Source organism: Cherax quadricarinatus, chromosome 41 (genome assembly GCF_038502225.1).
Source record: "Cherax quadricarinatus isolate ZL_2023a chromosome 41, ASM3850222v1, whole genome shotgun sequence".
Taxonomy (NCBI): domain Eukaryota; kingdom Metazoa; phylum Arthropoda; class Malacostraca; order Decapoda; family Parastacidae; genus Cherax; species Cherax quadricarinatus.
Genome location: NC_091332.1, coordinates 16,909,010 through 16,936,735, shown reverse-complemented (window position 1 = coordinate 16,936,735; position 27,726 = coordinate 16,909,010). Strand labels below are relative to the sequence as shown.

At 38.3% G+C, this 27,726-nt stretch overlaps 1 protein-coding gene across 4 annotated transcripts; it reads right to left on the bottom strand.

The window, feature by feature from the left end:
• Positions 1–6,513: 6,513 nt before the first annotated feature.
• LOC128695913 (UNC93-like protein) lies at positions 6,514–26,074 on the bottom strand. 4 transcript variants are annotated; one of them, XM_070093034.1, is made up of 9 exons: positions 26,046–26,074; positions 23,478–23,559; positions 21,134–21,314; positions 12,929–13,172; positions 12,254–12,377; positions 11,918–12,140; positions 11,346–11,505; positions 7,881–8,148; positions 6,514–7,431 (listed from the first exon to the last, which is right to left on the bottom strand). In XM_070093034.1, exons 2-9 carry the CDS (start codon positions 23,557–23,559, stop codon positions 7,169–7,171), a joined length of 1,545 nt encoding a protein of 514 aa, XP_069949135.1. In that variant the 5' UTR covers positions 26,046–26,074; the 3' UTR covers positions 6,514–7,168. The 4 variants fall into 4 exon arrangements, with proteins under 4 accessions (XP_069949135.1, XP_069949137.1, XP_053642842.2 ...); XM_070093036.1 differs by having other exon boundaries at positions 25,988–26,055; XM_053786867.2 differs by lacking the exon at positions 26,046–26,074 and adding an exon at positions 25,402–25,533.
• Between the last annotated feature and the right edge of the window lie 1,652 nt (positions 26,075–27,726).

The following is a 27,726-nucleotide window of genomic DNA, read 5'->3' as shown; positions in this document are numbered from 1 at the left end:
TCTTTTTTTCTACTTGTACAGCCATTCACAACTACCTTGATGGATAAAGTGAACGTGTTGATTTAGCTGCAAGAAACTGATTTGGCAATAGAGTTGTGGAAGAGTGGAACAAACTGGCTAACATTAAAAATAGGCTGGACAGATATATAAGTGGTCAGACTATATGGTAACACAATGGAAGCGTAGAAACATTATGTAAATAAGATACACAATCCACCAGGGACTTTGATAAAATCTGAAAAAGTCATATATTTCCCTTTTAAGGTTACAGGTGTTATGAAAACATCAAATGCTCCTCTGTTTAGGAGTTCTGGCTAGTAGTAATCTAAAACAAAGACAACAGTGCATTAGTGTTCGCAATAAAGCTAACAGAATTCTTGGCTTCATATCTAGAAGTATAAATAATAGAAGTCCTCAGGTTGTTCTTCAACTCTATATATCCTTGGTTAGGCCTCATTTAGACTATGCTGCTCAGTTCTGGTCACCGTATTACAGAATGCATATAAATGCTCTGGAAAACGTACAGAGGAGGACGGCAAAGATGATCCCAAGTATCAGAAATCTTCCCTATGAGGATAGACTGAGGGGCCTGAATCTGCACTCTCTCGAAAGGCGTAGAATTAGGGGGATATGATCGAGGTGTATAAATGGAAAACAGGAATAAATAAAGGGGATGTAAATAGCGTGCTGAAAATTTCCAGCCAAGACAGTGTATTAAAAACATTTATACCTGTGTTAAGGTTACCTATATTCTGAATACATAAGATGCTACTCTGTTAAGTTATCGACGTGCTGTAGACACAATCTGGTCCAGTGTTAAGCTTTCCGATATACTAAAAGTAACCCCCGGTTACTAATCAGTCAACGATTTGCCCAAAGAAACAACTAATCCGTGGTTTTTCTTAAGGTGGCCAATATATAAATCAAACATTTGTGCAATTTTTGGAACTTTAAACAAGTGCTCGCAAGAAGCGTTTGTTGAAAGCTCGAAGTATTAACTTGTGTGATGTACAAGGTCCCCGATGTTATGAAATCATGAATGGGTCCTCTCTGTTATGTTTATACATTTCAGGCAGCACTTGCTTCCCTCTAAACTCAGGATGTGCCTGAGTGGATAGGTGGTCATTTATTAAAGCCGCTTACTGGATGCACCAGCTGTTCGCCACCTGAGTAGCTCGGGATAGCTATGCCCTTTACCAACGAGCTTTGTATCATCATCTGCAATACTGTGTTACTTACATCGCTGACTTTGTGATAAGTCTTCCTGTGATTATTGTGATGTGAAAATAATGTAAATAAAAAATAAATGTAAATAAAAAACAATGTAAATAAAAAATAAATCGAAAAACTTCATTCTGTTTTCCTAAATAATAAAAATAATGTATAATGTATAATGCTAGTACTCATGTTGATTGATATGTCAGGAACTATCTGTCTGTCTGTCCGTCTGTCTGCAGGATAATAATAAAACAACAAACAAAAGGGTCTAGTAATTACTTCCATTCAAATGGATATCATATAGATAAATAATATATAAGAGGTATATAGAATTCATGAAAAAGTGAGTAATCTCGCGACATCATATGATATGAATTGGCTTGGAATGTTTGAAGTCATACGTTCACCTGTCAATGATTTGTTAGCTTTCGAGACTGAAGCAAAAATCAGTACGCATAACACACACACACAAAAAAAAACTGAATAATACCATAATTTCCTAATATTAACCATGAACATTCAGTAACTTGAGTTAATAATAGAACGAACTGAAGTTATTTCTCTGTAAACAAGATAAACCAGGTTCTGTTGGACTACTGTATAAGACATCAGAGCTACAGAATAAGATCAGAATTTGTTTAACAGAGTTTGCGAAATGAATTAACCGTCCAACGTAAACTACGTTTCACGTCTTGTCCAAAAGTTAAGTGATCATTTTAATTTTACTAGTTAAAATTATATTTCCCACCAAACAATCAGAAGTCTGTTAATTTATATTTTATTCGTGAAACCAGTTTGAGATGATTTATGACTCTGTCAGTGGAACAATTAGCACGGTGATAAATCTTGCTCAAAATCTGAAAAAAATAGCATTAGCTCAGCATTTTCCAATAGAATATTTGTGCTGTTTCATTTTATGTGCTAAAACCTTCTTTTGTTTTACCTATACAGGTGAAACTCCATCCAGGGAAAACTGTAGCAACAGCCAGAAAAACGAGCTGTGTGGGTTGAAAATTAGCAAAGTGTTCAAGAGTGAGTTTTTTCTTAAAAACTAGATATACTGTGTTAGCCTGTGTTATGCTAGTTAACCTGTGTTATGCTAGTTAACCTGTGTTATGCTAGTTAACCTGTTATGCTAGTTAACCTGTGTTATGCTAGTTAACCTGTGTTATGCTAGTTAACCTGTGTTATGCTAGTTCACTTGTGTTATGATAGTTAACCTGTGTTATGCTAGTTAACCTGTGTTATGCTAGTTAGCTTTTCATTTTTTAGTAACACCAACACATTTCTTTGAGAGTAAATTTCTTGAACTTACGTTGTATAACTATTATTAATTTCGTTATAATAATAATAATAATAATAATAATAATAAAAAAAATAATAATAATTATTATTATTAGTAGTAGTAGTAGTAGTTGTAGTAGTACTAGTAGTAGTAACAGTAGAAGTAGCAACAGTAGTAGTAATAGTAGTAGTTGTAGTGCTGGTAGTAGTAGTAGTAGTTATATAAGAAGTATTAGTGATATGATTAGTATTAGTAGTCAATAAGGAAATTCTTCACTGTGAAACAAAGTAATATCCAAGACAATACCTAAAATACGTTTTATCTGCAGAAATACTTGCAAATTCTGGAAGCGGAAAATACATTTTTAAGAAAATATTATACAGCAGTTTTATACATTATATACAAATAGCATTAATTATAAAAAAAAAGTTTCTCAAGATATTAACTAATAAATTCATTCCGCGTAAAGAAAAATAGATATACATTCTCTTTAATTCGTAATTTATACAGTTATGTAAAGAAAACATCTTTACTTCTGCATTTAAAACTATTTTGTTAACATCTAAAACAACTATATAAATTCGAATATTTGAGAAACTTTTACACAAGGTACAAAATATATACACTTAAAGACGTATGTCTCTCACCGTACATACGCTGAGAGTTTATTTTAATAAATATTTTAAGGGATTAAAGTAATATTGGGTGATGGTAAACAGGTGACATACAGCCTTAAGTAGTCGACAGAATTTAACTTCAACCAACACAGAGGGGACCGATATGCACACCAGGAGGTGTGACTCTCTTAGTAACAGTGAGAGTTATTCAGTCTCAATAGCACTTGAGAGTTGAATATTAAAATAGTAAACAATACCTGTCGGTATTGTATACCATTTTAATATTCATTCTGTCAGACACTGCAACACAAGGGAATCTTGGTACAGAAGAGAAAACACCTTGGACAACTTTTTTAAGTGAGAATTGTTGGATCTGAGAGGGACGTGACGTCTCAGCGACTACATTCTCTCTACTACCACCCTGCACGTCTCCTTCCGACAGTATATAAGTCTCCACACTGTCGCTTGTTCCTTCAGATTGTTTCAGACTATGGAACAGAACTCTTCTTCAGGCTGAGGGATTGACAACCTCAAATCTCCGAATATAAGGGTGATGGACTAATTACATCGTCTTCACATCTCTACTGCTCCTGCCTACTTTTGTACTCGACTGAAGCCTACTGTGTAGGCTACACGTTTCGGAATAAAGTTGCCTAACTGTTGCCCATGTGTATTACCTACCAGCACTGAGAGTTATTGAGAGTCTTAATAATTAATAACAAAGGGTTGGGTGACCTTGACTGGTGGTGTGTATATAACACACAGCTTTTAAGACACTAGTAGAGCCGATAAATTTTAAACCTCATAAACCAAACAACCTCATACACCTTGACGGATCGACTAATTGATCCGTCAAGGTGTATGCAACAGAGGTTCACCATGTGACTTGTGATACCTGTGGTTACAGCAGCAGAACTACACTCACCAGGTTCAAACTTCATAATATTTTATCACAGTTATCTTATAAACCTTGTATATAATTGTTGCATATACAATTTCTTCATGGAGCTCATTGTACTTGTCATCACTTAACAGTTTTTCTCTATGCTAATTACACGAGATTTCCCTGTGTGTGTGTGTGTGTGTGTGTGTGTGTGTGTGTGTGTGTGTGTGTGTGTGTGTGTGTGTGTGTGTGTGTGTGTGTGTGTGTGTGTGTGTGTGTGTATGTGTGTGTAATTCTATGTAGCTACCGGAGCTGGGCTATGTACATGGTACTCCTTTTAATCTATACTCTCTAATCAATTAATTGTTTGATTTCGAATGGTTGTAGCACTTACCACCTGCCCTTAAAACTCATTACATTATTGTACTAATCTGTCTGTGAAAAAAGTTTCATTATCCTTTGCGAAGCTTTGTTTTCTCCGTTTACAACTGTGTTCTTTAGTTTTTCGCTTTCGTACAATTTTATGAAATGATGCAAGACTCTCCTGTCTCTTTTTTTTCTCCTCTTAGCCTTCCATCGTAACTCGTAGTTTCGAGTACTGACAGCAATATATATATATATATATATATATATATATATATATATATATATATATATATATATATATATATATATATATATATAATAAATATATATATATATATATATATATATATATATATATATATATATATATATATATATATATATATATATATATATATATATATATGCAATAAGATCACAGTAAACAGGTGATTTCAGAATATGCAAAACAACCACTCTGAAAGAATAGAGAAATTCCAAGCGCTTTCGTGACTACTCACATTATCAAGGAACTATGCAAGTAAAGCATCCACGGAAGGTATATAAGGGGGTCTGGCCAACACCTCACTATCAGATCCCACAACGGTTAAACACCTGACGCGCGCCGGCCCAACTGGACAGGTCCTTTGCACAACCACCAACAAACTATTCTACCCAAGAAAATTTTTAAAATTATTATTTGTCCAGTGTATTATTAAATTCTTCCCAAATTCTATTAATTATAAATGGATCTAATTTATATAAACCAAAGGAAATATTCATATTATTGTCAAAACTGCTTTTTATGAAACAAGATTCAATTATATTCCTGTCGACCATGGACTTGCTTGATACTACTTTCTCAGCTTTTTGAAAATCAATTGGATGGTTAAAATCTCTTACATGAATAAATAGAGCATTGGAATCTTGTCCAGTTCTAATGCTATATTTATGTTGTTTTAATCTTAGTTCGAGATTTTTACCAGATTGACCGTAATAAACTTTATCGCAAATTTTACAAGGAATCTTATAGACACATCCATCAGCATTTTGGGGGGAATTCTTTTTCAAAAGTTTTTTTACTGTATCAAGATTTTTGAATACAACTTTAATATTAAAAGTCTTAAGAAGAGAAGGCATATCAACCAAGTTTTCATGGTAAGGGAGAACCAACATATTTTTAGTTGAATAAGGCTGGTTGTCCCTTTTTGGATGGTAAAAAGTATTTCTAGCAACTTAAAAGATTTATCAATTACATTTCTTGGGTATTTTAAATCATTACCTATTTCATAAATTTTGGATATTTCCTCATCTATGAACTCACGACTACAAATTCGTAAAGCTCTCAAAAACATTGATGAGAAAACAGACAGTTTGACTCTATCTTGATGCGAAGAATAATAGTGGACATAGGAACAGTTATTTGTAGGTTTTCTGTAAATTTTAAATTTGAATTCATTATTACCCTTAATAATTAAAACATCTAGAAAAGGCAATGAGTTATTTTCTTCAAACTCAACAGTAAAGTTTATAGAATGGGCTAAGCTATTTAATTTTCCAAGGAAATGGTGTATATCTACATTTTTGGGCATAAGACACAAAATATCATCAACATATCTGAACCATTTAGCTCTATTAGGGAGGATTGTGTTAAGCAACCTTGTTTCAAAAAATTTCAGAGTGGTTGTTTTGCATATATATATATATATATATATATATATATATATATATATATATATATATATATATATATATATATATATATATATATATATATATATATATATATATATATATATATATATATATATATATATATATATATATATATATATATATATATATATATATATATATATATATATATATATATATATATATATATATATAGGGAAGTACCACCTCTATAGCTGGAATGGGGACCCTCATCCTCAGAGAAGACAATAAACGTATCTCAGGGAAAACTCAAGGTTCTCCCCGGAGCTGTTTGAATATTTTCTTCTCCTACCACCCCCTATATTTATATTCTATGTGAACATTTATTAATATAATATATATATAATATAATATATATATAATATATATAATATATATATATAATATATATATATATATATATATATATATATATATATATATATATATATATAATATATATATATATATTATTGTAACCACGAACGAGTGGTATTGATCAATAACAACACTGCGCTAGCCAAGGATTCAAACCCATGTTGTACTGGCCTGCCTCATGGTAAGGAAGAACCACATGACGCTTTAACCACAGGACTACCCAACCCTACAAGAATGGCGCAGCCAGCACACAGCTAGCTGTTGGGTCGCCATCCGAGAGCATACGGAGGTGTGGGAGCTTGTAAGCTAATTTCATTCTCATCCCTGTTTGGTGTACTAACCTCACGCGCATCATTTACATATTATTTTAACCACGAACGAGTGGTATTGATCAATAACAACACTGCGTTAGCCAAGAATTCGGACCCATGTTGTACTGGCCTGCCTCATGGTAAGCGAGAACCACATGACGCTTTAAACCACAGGACCACCCAACCCTGTGTTAATAATATTCTAACAATGTTGAGGAATGATCAGTATTCGTCAATTAAGATGAATAAGGCACAATTATACAAATGTGCGGGATGACCCACGGTGTTGAATGATCGATATATATTCAATAGGATGAGCAAACCACCCTCCAGTGAGAGTGAGGAATAATCGGTACATGCTAACTAGAGTCAGCAAGACGCAATTCCCTTATTTTTACTGCCACAACCGACACCAACAAAAGCCTATAAGAATCACTTATAACTCTCTGACGATGAGTTGATCAAGTGGTATGACACTACCGTCCTTATCCTTCTTCGGGCCTCCCATCCTTTGTATGATCTCAATGGTGTAGTATCCTGTCATGCCTACCACGAGGAAAATGATGAGGATGGTGATCTTGACATCGACGCAGATGGCGGTGCTGCAGGCGTAGGAGATGAAGAAACCGATGGACTCCCACAAGCGGTAGTTACTGAAAGCTGCCTCACACTGCCCGGGGAAGATCACACCGTACAGTGCTGTAGGATGAAAGTTTGAATGAGCTTGATGTAAAGCACTAAATTTGTGAGCCTTGAGCCTCAGTTCACTAACTACGGCCGGATTTTTGACTCTTCAGGCTGCAGAAAGAATAGAGATTGTAATGTGATCAGCTCCATATATTGTAAAAAGTCATTGTATTCTAATATAAAAGACGATCCAAGTATTATATATGAATTTAAACATCAATATAAACTGGAATTAAACAAGACTTTATTAACTAGACAGTATAATAATCAGAATGGTACGTCAAGGAATTTGATTGATTAAATTAAAATACCAGACTTTTTGCAAAGAATCTAAATATGAGTCTCTTAAGGCTGCTTCTACTTTTCCTAACCAATATTGCTTTCCAAACATATTATTTACTTATTCGTTGAGGGTAAAACAAAAAGCTAGGAAATTGAATCTCCTCTTGCAGCGATCTCACCATTGATCTGCGTCTGCCAGATTGCATCACTCACTCCCCAAAAGCCGACAATGACGAAGAACCAAGCGACGTCATCCGGGAGTGGCCGCCAGTACACGAGTGCCACGATGAGGGCCACGTTGATGAGGAAGCCCAGGGTAAAAACAGGCACCCGCCCCAGCACCTTCACCACAGAACTGAGCCCCATGGAGCACAGAGCGTCACACACACCATAACACACGATCACGTATCCCACCATGTGAACCCCGAGACCACACGACACGTAACCCTGAAACAGTAGAATAATTGGCTGGCAACCAAAGGAACTTGGATTTGATTCCCAGGTGGGGAGACACGAATGAGTATATCCCCTTGCACCGGATGCCTCTATTTACCTAACAGTTAATAGGTACCTGGATATTAGCCGACTGATGTGGGTGACATCCAGGGCGGTAGTAGAGAGTCTAACATAGGAAAGCTTTGCAGTAGGCTGAGATATAACAACTTTTGGATGGCTCAGTATGTAGAGCCATTTAGGATTAGATTTTTTTTGATTTTGCCACCGAAGTGGCTAGTTTATTGTGCACCCCATATCCATCCTGTGGACGGTAGCGCGAGAGCATATGGATACACAGAAGGCCTAGCCATTTAGGGAAAAAAGGAGACACTAACTATTATATATTAGCATTTCTATGTGAAATGCTAAACTCGTCCGGGTCACTCAGGACATGGAGAGGTGAAGGCTCGATTCGCCGTCCTCTAACTACGAGGGAGGAAAACAACGCTACTCCCGTAGCCAGGCTTCTCAAATGGCGCTCGTCAATAGCGCATACATAAACACGCGGGTTATATGTGTTGTTTTATCTGCCTCACCTTGGGCAGGAAACGTATTTGTCTGGCGAAAATGAATAAGATGATGACCCACACAAGCTTAACGCTTCAGAAAAAAAAAACTTCAACTAACGTATACTAGACATTTTTCAACCTCATTTACAGCATCACAGCCACGCTCTAGTGAGGAGATTTCATGTGTAAACTTACTCGCAGATACAAAATACGCAGTATCATGCACTTATTAAAATGGTAAAATAATACTCAAAAGAGAATAAAACAAAGAAAAATCATACACATAATGAATTAAAGTATAAACCCCCAATAAAAAAAAATTAGTTGAATCTAATAAATATTTATAAACGTAATAAGAAAGAAAAATACAACAAAAAAGATAACAGAACAAAAGAACACAGGATATATACACCATGAAGTGTATGTTTTTCATTGTGTATACACTGACACCTTTAATTTCTACTTTATGGATTAAACTATCTGGCTGGTAGTAAACAGGTTACCGCATGACCCTGGGGCAGTCAGAGGCTCATCAACCAACCCACCATCAAAGAAAAAAAGAGAATAAAACAAATATAAGACATAAGCATAAACGACAATAACAGGTAAGTTGCAAGGAATGTTACTTCCTGAATACCAGTGAGAGAGAGGCTGCTGTCTCACTGGTGGCTTCTGTCTCACTAGACAAGTGAGACAGAGGCTGCTGTCTCACTTGTCAACTGGAAAAAAAAGAGAAATAAATATACACATATATGAGTAAAGATATTAAAGGTAAAAAAATATTTACACTAGTCATGACGACAATAAAAATATATTAGTTGAATTGGAAGGGGGAGGGAGGGAAGGAGGATGTAAACAATCAGTCGACATGCGGGGAAGCCTAGCGAAAGTAGGACAAGCATCTGGAAGCTTTAATAGTATACCATGCCGACAAGTTTATGACTGAACCCATGTGCAACACCTAGGTGTCTTTATTCCGAAGACGTTTCGCCCACCAGTAGCTTCGTTAATTCAATACAGAAGTATGTGAGGGGTGATGAAACTAGAGACGGTTGAAGACGAGGTAATCATTCCTTCAGCCTTGAAGGTGATCACTCTAGTATTGTATACCTTCATCGAGGCTAAGGGACTGATTACCTCGTCTTCTTCTGTCTCTAATTTCAACACCTTCACATATCTCAGTATTGAATTGATCAAGCCACTGACTGACGAATTGTTTTCAGAATAAAGATACCCAGGTGTCACCTATGTGTTTTATTCATGAACAATCTTTTACTAGGAAACTTTGGGCTCTGTGTAGAGCTTTCATCAAGTCATGAACCGATAAAGCAGTACGTTATCTGGATCTACCACGAGAGAAAGATGGATGAAATCATCGATTATAATAAACTTAAGACTAATGAAACTTGTTATAGAAGCATTTGAGGACCAGTTACAAAGAATGTTAGAGAATTCAGGAAATTGAAGAATGTATAAGCGTGTGGAACAATGGAGGCTTGATTATCAATCTTTGGAGGAGGAAAATAAGTTGTACTACGGCTTTCACTCTATATTTAGTTATCTCTGGTTAAGTCAAGGGAGACAAGTGCTCAAGTGCCAAGGACAAAGTGATCATGCAAATCCCTAGAGCTAGTTTTGCTACTACTACTGCTATTAGTTCCACTCCTACTACTACTATTACTACTACTTCTACTACTTCTAGTACTACTACTATTACTACTACCATTACTACTACTACTACTACTATTACTGCTGCTAATAACAGTAATAATAATTCATTTCCAAAACAATATTTACAGATGTATTTTATATTTTAAATGTTTGTAGGAGGCACAATCATTTTTTCTCTGGGTAGCACAAGGTCTGCCTCAGAGAGGTGTCAGGAACAGCTGTGTCACGCCTACAGTACGATGTCATGCTGATACCTTACTGTTTTATACTGTTTAATACTATAAGGAAGGATATCACTATAAATATAAACAAAAAGCCAGAACATGTAATAGTAAAAACTACAGTTTTTACTATAAGTTATACGAAAGCAAGTAGAACTAGAGGGAAAGATTTAAATATTTGAAGAATAAAATAAGACATGTGTTCAAATATGATATTCCACCTAAGGTTATTAAGTGAATCCAGAATCTGAAATTTGGATTTCTGTATTCACAAAATGGTGAATACATGGAAATAAACTCAGGCACGCACACACACACACACACACACACACACACACACACACACACACACACACACACACACACACACACACACACACACACACACACACACACACACGCACACACACACAGTGCATATGCCAGACGGGCACAGGAGCCAAAGTTCATCCTTCACAAGCTCAGCCCAGTAATTACATATATAATAATCCCACCTCTACTCCGAAAAAATTCACATACAAATACATAATATAGACAAACATTTGCGTAAATACACAAACGTACAACCAAATATCCAACTTAAGCCCAATTATACACATATGCAATATTCATTATACATAATGGATATAGCTTATGTGTACGCATAATGCACGCATAATGCCCTTAAAGACAAAACAAAAACTATTAGTCTGCTTTTGTAGTCCCAATAATTGAAGTGACATAAAAAACTTCCATATAGAGTACTCACTGCAGTATAGTCTGCGGTGAGAAAACCCTGTTCAAGACCTGACCAGATGGTGAGGGGCACAATGAGCAGCTGGTATGGATGACGCAGATGGTTGAAGGTGGCAACTAGCAGCTGTAAACTGCTTTTACCCTCTCCACCACCACCTACCACTTCCTTAAAGCTGGAAGAGAGCCAAAGTTATTATATATCGCCCCTATAATAATATTACAAGAATAGTTTTGAAAATTAAGCTTACAACAGGCACAGTTTACGTCTTTCAACTTCACGTCTGGTAAGTCTTCAGAAAATTGGAAAATTGATGCCCTAACCCCTTCACTTATTCAACCCAAACTGAAATACTAATAAAGCTAATGAACCCATAGAGGAATACCTTGTTGAATATACCTAGCTCTGGGTGGCAGAGTTCATCACCCGATATACAAAATCCATCCTTTGTGAAGGAAAATGACCAGGATACATAGCCTGGTCCTCACTATGCTAATATCACATAGAAGAGGGTAGCAGCCCAGTTGTAATATGTATAAATTTACCTAATAAATAAAATTTTATGACAAGTCACTAGATTAACTCACGAACTAATAGGATCGACGAAGATGATGACGACAACAGAGGAGAGTAGGGAGCAGAGGAGGAAGATAGAAGCTAAGGTGTAAATCTGCCAGAGAGGCGGACCTTCCCTCCCGCTGGAGTCGCTGCTGTTGAGCTCTCTGGTGGGCTCAGAGATGCAGAAGTTGTACCCACAGGACAGTATCTCCGCCTCCGTCCGGTTGACTTCCTCTACACCCACAGACAACACTGTTAGGAAAGAATTAATGAGTGAGAGAGAGAGAGAGAGAGAGAGAGAGAGAGGAGAACGATATTGACTATATTTTAATCATATATATAATATAAATAGAGTGGCTCTGTACCTGAGGAAGCAATGAGACTACCCCACACTTGGGTAAACTGGAAGAACATGAAGAAAATGCCGAAGAACTTTGTTATGATAACATCACTGTTCTCTCCCACAAGACTGGCGTATCTCAGCCCAACCTACAACAAGGAAGAGACAATGATGCATCTCCGCGATACTGGCGCATTTCAAGGCAGATCCAATGATATATATTAGAGCTTCATAATTATCAACGTTTCATTGAATTATTAAATACTATTGCCTAGATTGTATTTCACTGAAAAAAAAAATATAACATCAGATTATTACATAGAAAATACAGTATGTGTCATGAAAAGAAAAAAAAAAGAAAAGTAAACATTTAATGCAGCAGTCAGAACCCCATGTTTAGTGCTACATAAAACAGTAAATCATTTGTTACCGCAAAACAAAACAAAGCAAAAGAAAGAGGAAACTGCAAATATTTTAAATTGATATAGTTGAATATATAATGTCATTAATTCCAGGTGTAAATTTATCATTAAGAAAACCCACCTTTTGCATGTATTAAAATAATTCTGAAGGCAGAAACCATAAACTGTAGCCAACTGTAAAAATTATTGGTAAGGTGCAGAATTGATTGTATTAAAAAAAATCTGTAAACCACATACAATACATAATTTAAACCCAGAATTTGCCTGCCCTGGCACACCTTGGTTAAGTAAATGCACTTGGAGGCCCAGAGCGGTGCAGCTCCCAAGCCCAGGATGAAGGCTGTAGGTACGAGAGTGTAGATCTCTGGGTAGAACTGAGCTGCGATGTAGGAAGAGTAGCAGAGCATGGAGAGTGCTATCGTGTACTTCTCCTTTAACAACGACAGCAGCCACGACGGCAAGAAGCAGCAGGAGAAGACGAAAGCACCATAAAGAACAGTCAGTGATGCTGTTCCATCTACCCTGAAAATCAGAAGATAATGACAGTGTGTGTGTGTGTGTGTACTTACCGAGTTGTACTTACGAAGTTGTGTTTGAAGGGGCAGAGTCTAAGCTCCTGGCCCCACCTCTTAACTACAATTGCCGGCTTTGGTGGCTTCTAGCCTCATGGGCTCACACCTACTCTTGAACTGTGTATTGAGTTTGCTACTACCACTTCCTCATCTAGCTCATTCAACTGATACTGAAAAAGTATTTTCTGACATACCAATGGCTCATCTGTGTCTTTACCTACCGTCTGTCATTCCTCACTCGTATTCCTCATAATTCGAAAAAATTGTCCATATACTCTGTCAAATTATCTGAGTATGTTGTACGTCGTAATCATGTCCCCCCGAGGATCATCTTCTTTAGCCTCTGGGACAAGTCAGATTTCAAACTTCTCAATTTTTTCGAGATTTCTTACATGGGACCTCTATGATGGGGCTGCATACTCTATGTGTACTCCCAATATGTAGTTGCTGAGGTCGCGACTCAGCTCCTGGCCCTTCCTCTTCGCTGGCAGGACCTGGGTTCACTTTCTCTTGTTTTCAAGAGCCTTATTGTACCTCGTTTATAAAACTATGTATGGATCCTCCCTCTACTACTCAACTGTCACAGATCATTCCTCTTTCTGAGCACTCTAAGGCTGAAGAACTACTTCCTAACATCCCTGTGAATTATCTGTACTTTCAACTTCTAGTTGTTCCCTCGTGTACTTGTTTCCCGCGTGTGTGTGTGATTATGTGTGGTTAAGAAGTAATGAATAGATAGAAATAATCGATGCGCAGTCTGCGTAACCTGTGTGTGAGGGTGATAAGTTTGGCCAGCAATAAAAGTACAGTAGTTTGTGTTTCAGCTGAGAGTTTGTGCTTCAGCTGAAACAGTTTGTGCTTCAGTTAAGAGCCGTGTAAGTGTGGCTACCACAGTGACTCATTATACTACTTGGGTAGTATCTCAACTGGATCAAAATCTTAACTACCTATCTAACTACCAACCTGTACATTATATTTCAACTGAAGACTTGCGACATGGCTTAACCTTATTCCTACCTATCTACGTATCTCATATACTCTCTCTTTATTTTCCTCTCCCTTTTCTTCCCATCTCTCTCACTTTCATCCCCTCCCTTAACCCTCCCTCCCTCCCCCCCTCCCCCCCTCCACTTGCATCACAGGCCGGGAAGCCCCTCATAAGAAACCAAAGTTTTCCTATTGTTAAACCATGTTAAAACTGTGTAAGTAGTTATGTATTTGCAAATAAACTATTTGTAATTACAGGAGCAGAACTGTGCTCATGGTGTCCATTCTTCTGTATTTATTTCATCATATGGATATGTGTATATATACACATACACACAAATACTGTACATACATACATACATATATATGCAGGACAAGCCACGGGGGGGAGGGAGTGGAAATCTTTAGCTGAAGTACTTTCACACTTCTCAGTGCGTCATCAGGAGCTGTGCAATGTTGCAAGGGAGCAACCAAAAACAGGAAGAAAAGTCTCAGAGTAGCGTAGGTGTCACCGGCCACGGTTACCCTTAGACTGGGTTAGTGGTCGGTGCCAACCCCACCCTACCATCATCCCCCCCACTGCCCATGTGGGGTAGGAGGGTTTCTGAGATGTCAAGTAGGAAATTATAAGATATAAAAAGCCAGCCCTAAGCTTTTTCTAATCGTTTATAACAGGTCATGTGGTTTGAGAAAATAAGTTTCTCGTTAGATACTGTAGGCATGGATAGCTATTATTCTGTGTGACCTTTTCAAATAATGAAAGAAAAGAGTACAATGTGCTCTTTGTCCGTTTAAATGTCCTGCTCTGAGGTACTCGAATGTTCTACCCATGTACTCACCTGGAGTTTACCTGGAGAGAGTTCCGTGGGTCAACGCCCCCGCGGCCCGGTCTGTGACCAGGCCTCCTGGTGGATCAGAGCCTGATCAACCAGGCTGTTGCTGCTGGCTGCACGCAAACCAACGTACGAGCCACAGCCCGGCTGGTCAGGAACCGACTTTAGGTGCTTGTCCAGTGCCAGCTTGAAGACTGCCAGGGGTCTGTTGGTAATCCCCCTTATGTATGCTGGGAGGCAGTTGAACAGTCTCGGGCCCCTGACACTTATTGTGTGGTCTCTTAACGTGCTAGTGACACCCCTGCTTTTCATTGGGGGGATGGTGCATCGTCTGCCAAGTCTTTCGCTTTCGTAGTGAGTGATTTTCGTGTGCAAGTTCGGTACTAGTCCCTCTAGGATTTTCCAGGTGTATATAATCATGTATCTCTCCCGCCTGCGTTCCAGGGAATACAGGTTTAGGAACCTCAAGCGCTCCCAGTAATTGAGGTGTTTTATCTCCGTTATGCGCGCCGTGAAAGTTCTCTGTACATTTTCTAGGTCAGCAATTTCACCTGCCTTGAAAGGTGCTGTTAGTGTGCAGCAATATTCCAGCCTAGATAGGACAAGTGACCTGAAGAGTGTCATCATGGGCTTGGCATCCCTAGTTTTGAAGGTTCTCATTATCCATCCTGTCATTTTTCTACTATTTTCTACTATTTTGTCAGTGGCTGTTAATATGCCATACATGGGGACTTCTATGCCTATCCGATAATATTTATATGATTATACTAATACTCTTTAACCTTTCCTTGCGTTATCTTGTCACTGTATGGTCACCTGTAGCTGTTCTTGTACCATACAGTGACAAGAAAACGTAGGAAAGGTTAAAGAGTATTAGTATAATCATATAAATATTATCGGATAGGCATAGAAGTCCCCATGTATGGCATATTAACAGCCACTGACAAAATAGTAGACAATATGTAGGAAGAGATACTTCTGAGTACATGGGTAGAACATTCGAGTACCTCAGAGCAGGACATTTAAACGGACAAAGAGCACATTGTATTCTTTTCTTTCATTATTTGAAAAGGTCACACAGAATAATAGCTATCCATGCCTACAGTATCTAACGAGAAACTTATTTTCTCAAACCACATGACCTGTAATAAACGATTAGAAAAAGCTTAGGGCTGGCTTTTTATATCTTATAATTTCCTACTTGACATCTCAGAAACCCTCCTACCCCATATGGGTAGTGGGAGGATGATGGTAGGGTGGGGTTGGCATCGACCACTAACCCAGTCTAAGGGTAACCGTGGCCGGTGACACCTACGCTACTCTGAGACTTTTCTCCCTGCATTGGTTGCTCCCTTGCAACATTGCACAGCACCTGATGACGCACTGAAAAGTGTGAAAATATCTGAGCTAAAGATTCCCCCCCCCCCGTGGCTTGGCCTGCATAGTTAAGATCGCCCATCTGTGACTGTTTGCATATATATATATATATATATATATATATATATATATATATATATATATATATATATATATATATATATATATATATATATATATATATATATATATATGTCCATGGGGAAGTGGAAAAGAATCTTTCCTCTGTAAGCCATGCATGTCATATGAGGCGACTAAAATGCCGGGAACAATGGGCTAGTAACCCCTTCTCCTGTACACATTTACTAAAAAAGAGAAGAATGAAAACCTTAAAAAACTGGGATGCTTGAATGCGTGTGGATGTAGTGTGGATGACAAGAAACATGATTGCTGATGTTATGAATGAAAAGAACTTGGATGTCCTGACCCTAAGTGAAACAAAGCTGAAGGGGGTAGGGGAGTTTTGGTGGGGGGAAATAAATGGGATTAAATCTGGAGTATCTGAGAGAGTTAGAGCTAAGGAAGGGATAGCAATAATGTTGAAGGATCAGTTATGGAAGGAGAAAAGAGAATATGAATGTGTAAATTCAAGAATTATGTGGATTAAAGTAAAGGTTGGATGCGAAAAGTGGGTCATAATAAGCGTGTATGCACCTGGAGAAGAGAGGAATGTAGAGGAGAGAGAGAAATTTTGGGAGATGTTAAGTGAATGTATAGGAGCCTTTGAACCAAGTGAGAGAATAATTGTGGTAGGGGACCTGAATGCTAAAGTAGGAGAAACTTTTAGAGAGGGTGTGGTAGGTAAGTTTGGGGTGCCAGGTGTAAATGATAATGGGAGCCCTTTGATTGAACTTTGTAAAGAAAGGGGTTTAGTTATAGGAATACATATTTTAAGAAAAAGAGGATAAATAAGTATACAAGATATGATGTAGAGCGAAATGACAGCAGTTTGTTGGATCATGTATTGGTAGATAAAAGACTGTTGAGTAGACTTCAGGATGTACATGTTTATAGAGGGGCCACAGATATATCAGATCACTTTCTAGTTGTAGCTACACTGAGAGTAAAAGGTAGATTGGATACAAGGAGAATAGAAGCATCAGGGAAGAGAGAGGTGAAGGTTTATAAACTAAAAGAGGAGGCAGTTAGGGTAAGATATAAACAGCTATTGGAGGATAGATGGGCTAATGAGAGCATAGGCAATGGGGTCGAAGAGGTATGGGGTAGGTTTAAAAATGTAGTGTTAGAGTGTTCAGCAGAAGTTTGTGGTTACAGGAAAGTGGGTGCAGGAGGGAAGAGGAGCGATTGGTGGAATGATAATGTTAAGAGAGTAGTAAGGGAGAAAAAGTTAGCATATGAGAAGTTTTTACAAAGTAGAAGTGATGCAAGGAGGGAAGAGTATATGGAGAAAAAGAGAGAAGTTAAGAGAGTGGTTAAGCAATGTAAAAAGAGAGCAAATGAGAGAGTGGGTGAGATGTTATCAACAAATTTTGTTGAAAATAAGAAAAAGTTTTGGAGTGAGATTAACAAGTTAAGGAAGCCTAGAGAACAAATGGATTTGTTAGTTATAAATAGGATAGGAGAGTTATTAAATGGAGAGTTAGAGGTATTGGGAAGATGGAGGGAATATTATGAGGAATTGTTAAATGTTGATGAAGATAGGGAAGCTGTGATTTCATGTATAGGGCAAGGAGGAATAACATCTTGTAGGAGTGAGGAAGAGCCAGTTGTGAGTGTGGGGGGAAGTTCGTGAGGCAGTAGGTAAAATCAAAGGGGGTAAGGCAGCTGGGATTGATGGGATAAAGATAGAAATGTTAAAAGCAGGTGGGGATATAGTTTTGGAGTGGTTGGTGCTATTATTTAATAAATGTATAGAAGAGGGTAAGGTACCTAGGAATTTGCAGAGAGCATGCACAGTTCCTTTGTATAAAGGCAAAGGGAACAAAAGAGAGTGCAAAAATTATAGGAGAATAAGTCTGTTGAGTATACCTGGTAAAGTGTATGGTAGAGTTATTATTGAAAGAATTAAGAGTAAGAGAGAGAATAGGATAGCAGATGAACAAGGAGGCTTTAGGAAAGGTAGGGGGGGGGTGTGGACCAGGTGTTTACAGTGAAACATTTAAGTGAACAGTATTTAGATAAGGCTAAAGAGGTTTTTGTGGCATTTATGGATTTGGAAAAGGCGTATGACAGAGTGGGTAGGGGGGCAATGTGGCAGATGTTGCAGGTGTATGGTATAGGAGGTAGGTTACTGAAAGCAGTGAAGAGTTTTTACGAGGATAGTGAGGCTCAAGTTAGAGTATGTAGGAAAGAGGGAGATTATTTCCCTGTAAAAGTAGGCCTTAGACAAGGATGTGTGATGTCACCATGGTTGTTTAATATATTTATAGATGGGGTTGTAAGAGAAGTAAATGCGAGGGTCTTGGCAAGAGGCGTGGAGTTAAAAGATAAAGAATCACACATAAAGTGGGAGTTGTCACAGTTGCTCTTTGCTGATGACACTGCTCTTGGGAGATTCTGAAGAGAAGTTGCAGAGGTTGGTGGATGAATTTGGTAGCGTATGTAAAAGAAGAAAATTAAAAGTGAATACAGGGAAGAGTAAGGTTATGAGGATAACAAAAAGATTAGGTGATGAAAGATTGGATATCAGATTGGAGGGAGAGAGTATGGAGGAGGTGAATGTATTCAGATATTTGAGAGTGGACGTGTCAGCGGGTGGGTCTGTGAAAGATGAGGTGAATCATAGAACTGATGAGGGGAAAAGGGTGAGCGGTGCACTTAGGAGTCTGTGGAGACAAAGAACTTTGTCCTTGGAGGCAAAGATCGGAATGTATGAAAGCATAGTTTTACCAACGCTCTTATATGGGTGTGAAGCATGGGTGATGAATGTTGCAGCGAGGAGAAGGCTGGAGGCAGTGGAGATGTCATGTCTGAGGGCAATGTGTGGTGTGAATATAATGCAGAGAATTCGTAGTTTGGAAGTTAGGAGGAGGTGCGGGATTGCCAAAACTGTTGTCCAGAGGGTTGAGGAAGGGTTGTTGAGGTGGTTCGGACATGTAGAGAGAATGGAACAAAACAGAATGACTTCAAGAGTGTATCAGTCTGTAGTGGAAGGAAGGCGTGGTAGGGGTCGGCCTAGGAAAGGTTGGAGGGAGGGGATAAAGGAGGTTTTGTGTGCGAGGGGCTTGGACTTCCAGCGGGCATACGTGAGCGTGTTTGATAGGAGTGAATGGAGACAAATGGTTTTTAATACTTGACGCAGACCGATTCGGGTACCATGGTCTTGTGTGCCGTAAATCCGAGGGAAAGATTGCAAGACAGTGCTGTTGGAGTGTGAAGCCCCTAGCACACAAAACCTCCGTTACCCCCTCCCTCCAACTTTTCGTAGGCCGACCTCTTCCCCACCTTCCCTCCACTACAGATTTATGCACTCTCGAAGTTATTCTATTTTGTTTCATCTCTACATGTCCAAACCACCTCAAAAACCTCTTCTAGGCCCTCTGGATAATAGTTTTGGTAATCCTGCATCTCCTCCTAATTTCCAAACTACGAATTCTCTGCATTATATTCACACCACACATTACCCTCAGACATGACATCTCCACTGCCTCCAGCCTTCTCCTTGTTGCAACATTCACCACCCATTTATAAGAACGTTTGTATAACTATACTCTCATACATTCCCCTCTTTGCTTCCATGGACAAAGTTCTTTTCTGCACAGACTTCTCAGTCAGTGGCCCCACTCACCTTTTTTCCCCTCGTCAACTCTCTCTCTCTCTCTCTCTCTCTCTCTCTCTCTATATATATATATATATATATATATATATATATATATATATATATATATATATATATATATATATATATATATATATATATATATATATATATATATATATATATATATATATATATATATATATATATATATATATATATATATATATATAGATAGATAGATAGATAGATAGATAGATAGATAGATAGATAGATAGATATAGGTAGATATAGATGTGTGTGTGTGTGTGGATTCAGATAAAACAAAATCTTGTATTTGACTTTTAGAGTTATTATTATATCGTCAAAGTAACAGTACAGAAAATTATAAATAGTCATCTGCTCCCCGAGGTTCGGAAGAAACACTGCAAAACAAAAACTGACAGAAATATTTACATATACAGTAGACTAGCTGATTAAGGTCCAAAAGAAGGTTGTGTGTGAAGCAGCATTTGTGTAGTTTAAGAATAATTGTGATTAACAAAAACAATGGACACTTCGAACACAGTTCCACTCTTGTAACCACGAACTTGTAACTACAACTAGGTAATTAACACGTGATCCATTCGAGTACTGGATACAGGAAGCACGATGCCTGCATTTTGAAGGAGTCGTGAGGATGAAACATTTGGAAATCTTTCTTGATTCCCAAATATTGTACTAGTGTCTAATTTTTCAACTTGTCGGTTTTCTGGTCCATTTACATTACGAGCCGTGAGGATGATGTCCGCACACTTCTGGCAAGGTAGTTATGAAAGAATGATAGTCAATGTGTTTTCTTTTTGTCTGGGTGGAGGAGAGGGAGATATCAGCCTACCTTGGTAGATGAAGGCCATTGAAGCATAAAATATATATTTATAATAACACGTACTTTATCATTCTTTAAATAAATGCATGTCTGAATCTCGTGACGACGGATAACAATGCTTCACTCACTTATTAATGGAAGACTGGAGATTAGACATTGAATTGTAGCTGGTGAAGAGGAAGGTGAAAGCGATAGAGATAACGACTATGTTCTTCATGATCAAAAATTTCTCCTTTTTCTCCTCCGATGTGAGGTCCTTCCCAGAGGTCTTGCCAGCCTCCCCAGCTACCTCTTTCTTAACGCTGCCGTCTGTAGAAGAAAATTCTCTATTTAGACCGAAACATCGCCCAAATGAAGACTTGTTCTGCATACTCGTGTCTTTCTCCACATACCTATCAATGTTACTCCCCTCAGCCGAAACCTTAAGCCAGTTAGGTGGCATGAACGAAAGAACATATAATGCAACACCATAATTGCCTTCGATTACTAACTCCTCTATCACCTCGCTGGAAACTTCCCTCGCATGTAACATCAAATTTTATGATTAGCAGCTTCATTATATGTGCATGGAAAATTTTGGCATCTTCGTTTTGGATCCAGAAGATATATATGGCCGAGAAGAGTGAAGAAAAGACGAACACACAGAACGAGCTATTACTGAGGCAGCGTCCCGCTCAGTTCTGTCAAAAATAGTTAACAGAACACCTGTCGGCAGAGCTTTACCAAACCATAATAAAATGCTACTCAGAGCGAAATGCTTTTGCAATAAAAAAATCTACAGCATGTCTTTTCTCTGGCTTCCTAAAAAAGTGAATTTTGTATGTGTCATTGACTTCAAAAATAGCAGTGTTGGGGCAGAGCTCCACCAGTGTACTGCAGAACTACGCACTAACCCATATACAATGTTGTTCCTGCATTGTCTGGTCCATATCAATGTTTACTAATCTGGACCACGTCTACGGCCACTCCTCTGACTTGCATGCAGTGCTCACCTCTAAAATGCGCCAAACCTTGGTGGCAACAGACTTACAGTATTATTATTATTATTATTATTATTATTATTATTATTATTATTATTATTATTATTATTATTATTATTGTTATTATGTTTATTGTTATTATGCACGAGAAACGCTAAACATTATGGATCATTTAGCAAGAATTAATTATGAGTCTGCAAACATAAAATAAAACAAATAGACCAGGGGCCACCGACCTTATCGTTCAAACTATCCACATTAAAGCTTTTTTTAAATATAAAATCGACAAAGTGAAACGCAAATGTAAATATTACCACCTGACACTTAAGCGAAAAACAAAGGGATAATGAGCCACATTGCACCGCCGGTGTGTACACTACTCTGTGTAGTCATTGCGACAAGTACGTAGGAGAAACACGGAAGAAGTTTGCCCTCTAGCATCTACAAAACCAAATATGCTTTCAACAAGGATGACCTGAATAACGCGTGCGTTGTTCACGGGAACAGAGGGAGACGTTATAAATTGGGCCGACGTATAGATAATTATTATTAAGCCAAATATCAGTAGACGCCATTACTTGCAAGCCTCTTTGAATGCTTTAACAAACACAGCTAAGCAAAAAGGGATGTTACAGTGTTGTCACCAAGGAGGCACACAATCATGGAACATAATACGTCACCCTGCTCACCACCAGATATGGCCGTCAGGTGATATGTCACTGAACATGTTGGTTTAGAAAGACACGTAAGCAAACACTATAACATATTTATTAGAAAACGTTTCGGTCCTGGGACCTTGATCACTTCTAACATACAGAGGTAGAAAGACATTATATATATAGGCGGAGAGTGAGATGTGACGCACGTGACCTGAGGAATGTCATAAGAACATAAGAAAAAAATTTCAAAAACATTGGCATACATGATACTTAAGCAGCACCAACCCAACAACACAGGAGTCACGTGATTTCATCGTCTACCCTTCCTCATCATAGGTAGAGGTTGTTTTGATAAGGACCTGCCTCGCATGGGCCAGTAGGCCTTCTACAGTGTTCCTCCATTCTTATGTTCTTATGACATTCCTCAGGTCACGTGCGTCACATCTCACTCTCCGCCTATATATAATGTCTTTCTACCTCTGTATGTTAGAAGTGATCAAGGTCCCAGGACCGAAACGTTTTCTAATAAATATGTTATAATGTTTGCTTACGTGTCTTTCTGAACCAACTTGTCGGTATTTATTACCAAAGTTTATACCGTCACTGAACATAAACCTCACTGCCACTCTGAGGTACTCCTAATCATATAAGAATTTGTTTCTTGCTCTTATTTACATAAGGAAAGGACCATGGTCCTGGGACAAAATCATTTATTATAAAAAAAGCCCTAGTGTTTGCATTTTTTTTTCTTCTTTTTTTGCCGTTTTACTACTTGGTATCACATGTTGTTATTGCCTGCTCGAAATTTTACGAATAATTATGGATTTTCTTACTGTGTTGGTCATCCTCCTCACCACTGAAGGCTGGGTTATCCACCCCTGGCCTCTCATTCTTGGCCATCCCGCACGCTTCCATCTGCAATAAACAACTCTTTTAGAAAATGAATTGTTTGGTGACCTGAATTAATTCACTTCTAATGAGCAGACGAGATGCGGCCCATGAGCGGAGACCCCAAACCCCAAACCCCAAACCCCTGTTTTCTTACTTTAGTTCAGTGCCCTTCCTAATGTACAATATACTGCCCTCCTTTTCCTATTAGAATGTTGTTATTCAACTTCAGCTCATTACTAAATCCAGCCCTATCATAGACATATTACAACCACTAGGAAGTTGTTATCCTACTTCAGCTCTTTTTAAAGCCCATTCGAAATATAAGTATGCTACCATCAAGCCAACGATTACAATAAGTTCAGAAGCTGTGAGAGCATTCAAGTTCTCGTAGCCACTGTTCCCATAGTGGATTACTTGACGATTTCCTCATCGTCCCACTAAAATATCCTAGCTATGACCAACACATTCACTTCATAAATATGAAAACCCATTCTATGTGATAGACTGTCACTTAAATTTAAACACAGCTAGCGTTAGTTTCCATGATGTGATTATGATACAGAATATAGTTGTCACACACTGAGACTATGTTCAATGCATAAATGACAGTTAACTGAACGCCAGGAATACATTTGCTGCTAGAAGGGGTAATAAGATTTGTCCACACGTTGCGTCTAGCCTAGAATCGATTCTAGGTCCTTTCCGCTGTGAGTCGAACTTTTTTGCCACCTGAGCTTCTGTTCATATATGTCGTACCTGAGAGCCAGAAGGCTGGTCCAGCCTTCTGGCTGGACCATATCTCGAGATATGTCTCGAGGCGAGACATATCTCGTCTCACCTCAATTAGTTCTATTATTTTTTATTATCTTCCTAGGTAATCATTGAACCCATGGAGGTTATGCAGTGCCTGAAGATTGGTAGGCAAATAGTGTGATCAAAGTAAGAGGAGGGTAGTTACATTTCCTTGTGTCAAGAGCCCATCGCCGGCCTTGAGGTACTTTCCTTCTCCCATGAAGGAATCACATGACGTCATCACTCAAGACTGTTTAGAATGCGTCTTATACCTAAAGACTACAAAGAAATATTTTTAATTGATTTGCTGAATTTTAACGGAAGACAAGGCTTTGGCTTCCCTAATAGGTGGTAGTGTACTAATTTTACCGACTCTGTTGCTACGTATGCTGTAGAGGGTGATGTAAATAACTAGTTGTAAATGGTATGATGTTACAGTTAAACTGTGAAAAAAAGGCACCTGTGTCCAGTGGTAACGTTTCATCACTGATGAAACCACTGGTGGCGAGACCTTTCTTTTATCAAAATTAATGTCATGAAATGTACAGAAGTGCCCTTTTCCACACAATATAAATAACTGAAGACCGTAGTCACTGTAAACTACAGCCACAGCAGACTGCATCACTATAGAATAGTCACTGTAGCACACTGTCACTGTAGCTCAATAACTGTGAACTGGCATTACTGGGAGGAGATTAAAACTAATCCTGTAGCTTACCGTCCCCTGAATGCTGCCTGGGCTAAGGAAAACATGGCTGGTGGTCCCAGTAGCTGCCAAGCGTTATGTGCCTTGTAGGTGTGGCAGTCTAAGGCAATAGTGGTCTAACTTGCTTCTCTCCAGTCTGGCGAGAGTCCTGGGTTTGATCCCTGGCTGGTCGAAGTATGTTCTTTGTTTTTCTATATTTGGGAGAACTTTGAAAAAAAACTAGATACCGTCTCAATAAAGTCTGCCCAATGCCAGTTGTAGATCATAGTCACGGTTGATAACAGTTAATGTAGATAATAATCACTAGATGGAAGTCACTGCCAACTAAAGGCACCATAGATTAGTCATTGTAGACAACCTATACTTACTACAGTCACTGCAGATCCGAGCCTCCGAAGACCATAATCTCTGCAGACCTCAAACACTACAAACCAGACAATACACAAATAACCCGCACATAAAAGAGAGAAGCTAACGACGACGTTTCGGTCCGACTTGGACCATTGACTTTGTCAATGGTCCAAGTCGGACCGAAACGTCGTCGTTAGCTTCTCTCTTTATGTGCGGGTTATTTGTGTATTGTTCCAGTCACGGTATTGTGCCTTTTTGTTTAACTACAAACCAGACACTGCAGACTAGTCACTGTAGGCCTCAGTCACTGCAAACCAGTCACTGCACATCACATTCGATTCCAATACTATGCCACTATTCTTTCAACATATACGCAATACAATACTGTCCTTGAGCAGACTATGCAATAACACTGACGAGATAAACTTTAGGAACTCAAGCTTCCGGCCCACTGGACATGGACGTAATCAAATTTTCAATATCTTAAATCTGGATACCAAACCTATTCCCGGTAAGCCTCGTGTCTAAGAGTTTTGTCCGGTTTCCTGAAGAACAAATCACTACCAGACACATAAACACAATGTGAAAGATTCCATAAGCTACTGGATCCTATTATGGAGATGACATATGAGGGGCTTGTGGAAGAGCACCCGAGCATCACCCTCACGGACTGCTATCCAAGAGAGGACTGAGGCCTCACCTGTGACCGATGTGGAGTGAAAGTAATTGAGGAGAGAAGCGCTTGTTGCCAGAGTTGCAAGCCGGGTTATCATGGTATGGCTGGAAAACAGTGTTGACAAAGAGGGATATTTCGAAAGGTACTTTGAGCAGAGCAAACAGTTATGATGTTTCGCTCAAGAAGAGTATCAAAGAGAGTTTGAAATTGCGAAACTGTCTAATAAATGCTTCCTCTTCTCTGTCTTTGTACAACCTATGTCCAATGTATTGTTAGCTTTACAATACGTGTTGATATGTTGTGAGAATTATCTACCACCAACAAGTTAAAATGCTTTTACTTTTAAGAAAAATACTTTCTCTGGTTAGAGCTATAGCAAATAAGTCAATACAAACAAAACAAGGAAAGGATATGATTGAGCGATGAAGGAAAAAGAATAGTTATATTTTTATTTAAACTTTACCATATATAATAATTTCTAATACAAATTATCAATTGATAGTCTTAAGATCTCAAATATAAGCTTCTCATATCATGTTAAGCCAAGTGGAAACTTGGATTTAATGAAGTATGTGTGCTTAATAATTTTTTGTTGGTCATCAAACAAGTAAAATGTATCCATTCCAGCTTTGTCCAATGTGACTTAAAAATAAGTATTCAGAAATGTGGAACACAAAGATTCATAGGCTTCAGTTTCTAATGCCTCATTGTCGGCAGTATTGATGCAGCTGGACCGAAACCAGGCAATTGCATATTTATTTTATATCATTAAGTATCTTTGGTTGTTCGGCAACCCAATTCTATACGAGTTACATGGTTGTAACGGAGGCGAACTATATTTTCCGGTGAAATGTCATCACGCAAGATGACTTGTTTGATCAGAAAAACGATGAGAATATCGTTAAGCATTCCACTGAAAGTTAACTAGCTATACAAATTTTAATGGCCTCGTTCCAGCAGGACTTGATGCGCTCTTATGATGGCCAACCACTCAAAGTAAGAACTGATTATTATTAGTGCAATAGTTATTGCACCGCATGAAATATCTCTTATTTTGTTTACCATTTCGTTACCACTATTACCACTGCCAGATGACTGTGAAACAGAAACCTGTAACTGTTTTGCATGATGGTAGGATTGCTGGTTTCTTTTTCTGTCTCATAAACACGCTAGATAACAGGGATATCTTGCTACTCCTACTTACACTTTGGTCACACTTCACAGACACGCACATGCATATATATATACATACATCTAGGTTTTTCTCCTTTTTCTAAATAGCTCTTGTTCTTCTTTATTTCTTCTATTGTCCATGGGGAAGTGGAAAAGAATCTTTCCTCCGTAAGCCATGCGTGTCGTATGAGGCGACTAAAATGCCGGGAGCAATGGGCTAGTAACCCCTTCTCCTGTAGACACTTACTAAAAAAGAGAAGAAAAACTTTATAAAACTGGGATGCTTAAATGTGCGTGGATGTAGTGCAGATGACAAGAAACAGATGATTGCTGATGTTATGAATGAAAAGAAGTTGGATGTCCTGGCCCTAAGCGAAACAAAGCTGAAGGGGGTAGGAGAGTTTCAGTGGGGGGAAATAAATGGGATTAAATCTGGAGTATCTGAGAGAGTTAGAGCAAAGGAAGGGGTAGCAGTAATGTTAAATGATCAGTT

What these genes read in the sequence shown, in the direction of transcription:
- LOC128695913 (XM_070093034.1), bottom strand. Translation starts at nt 23,559, where the DNA reads ATGGAAGCGTGCGGGATGGCCAAGAATGAGAGGCCAGGGGTGGATAAC. An exon ending in TGAGGAGGATGACCAACACA is followed by an intron (nt 21,315 to 23,477) that starts GTAAGAAAATCC and finishes TTTCTTCTACAG; the next exon opens with ACGGCAGCGTTAAGAAAGAG. An exon ending in TTCGTCGATCCTATTAGTTC is followed by an intron (nt 11,506 to 11,917) that starts GTGAGTTAATCT and finishes GCTCTCTTCCAG; the next exon opens with CTTTAAGGAAGTGGTAGGTG.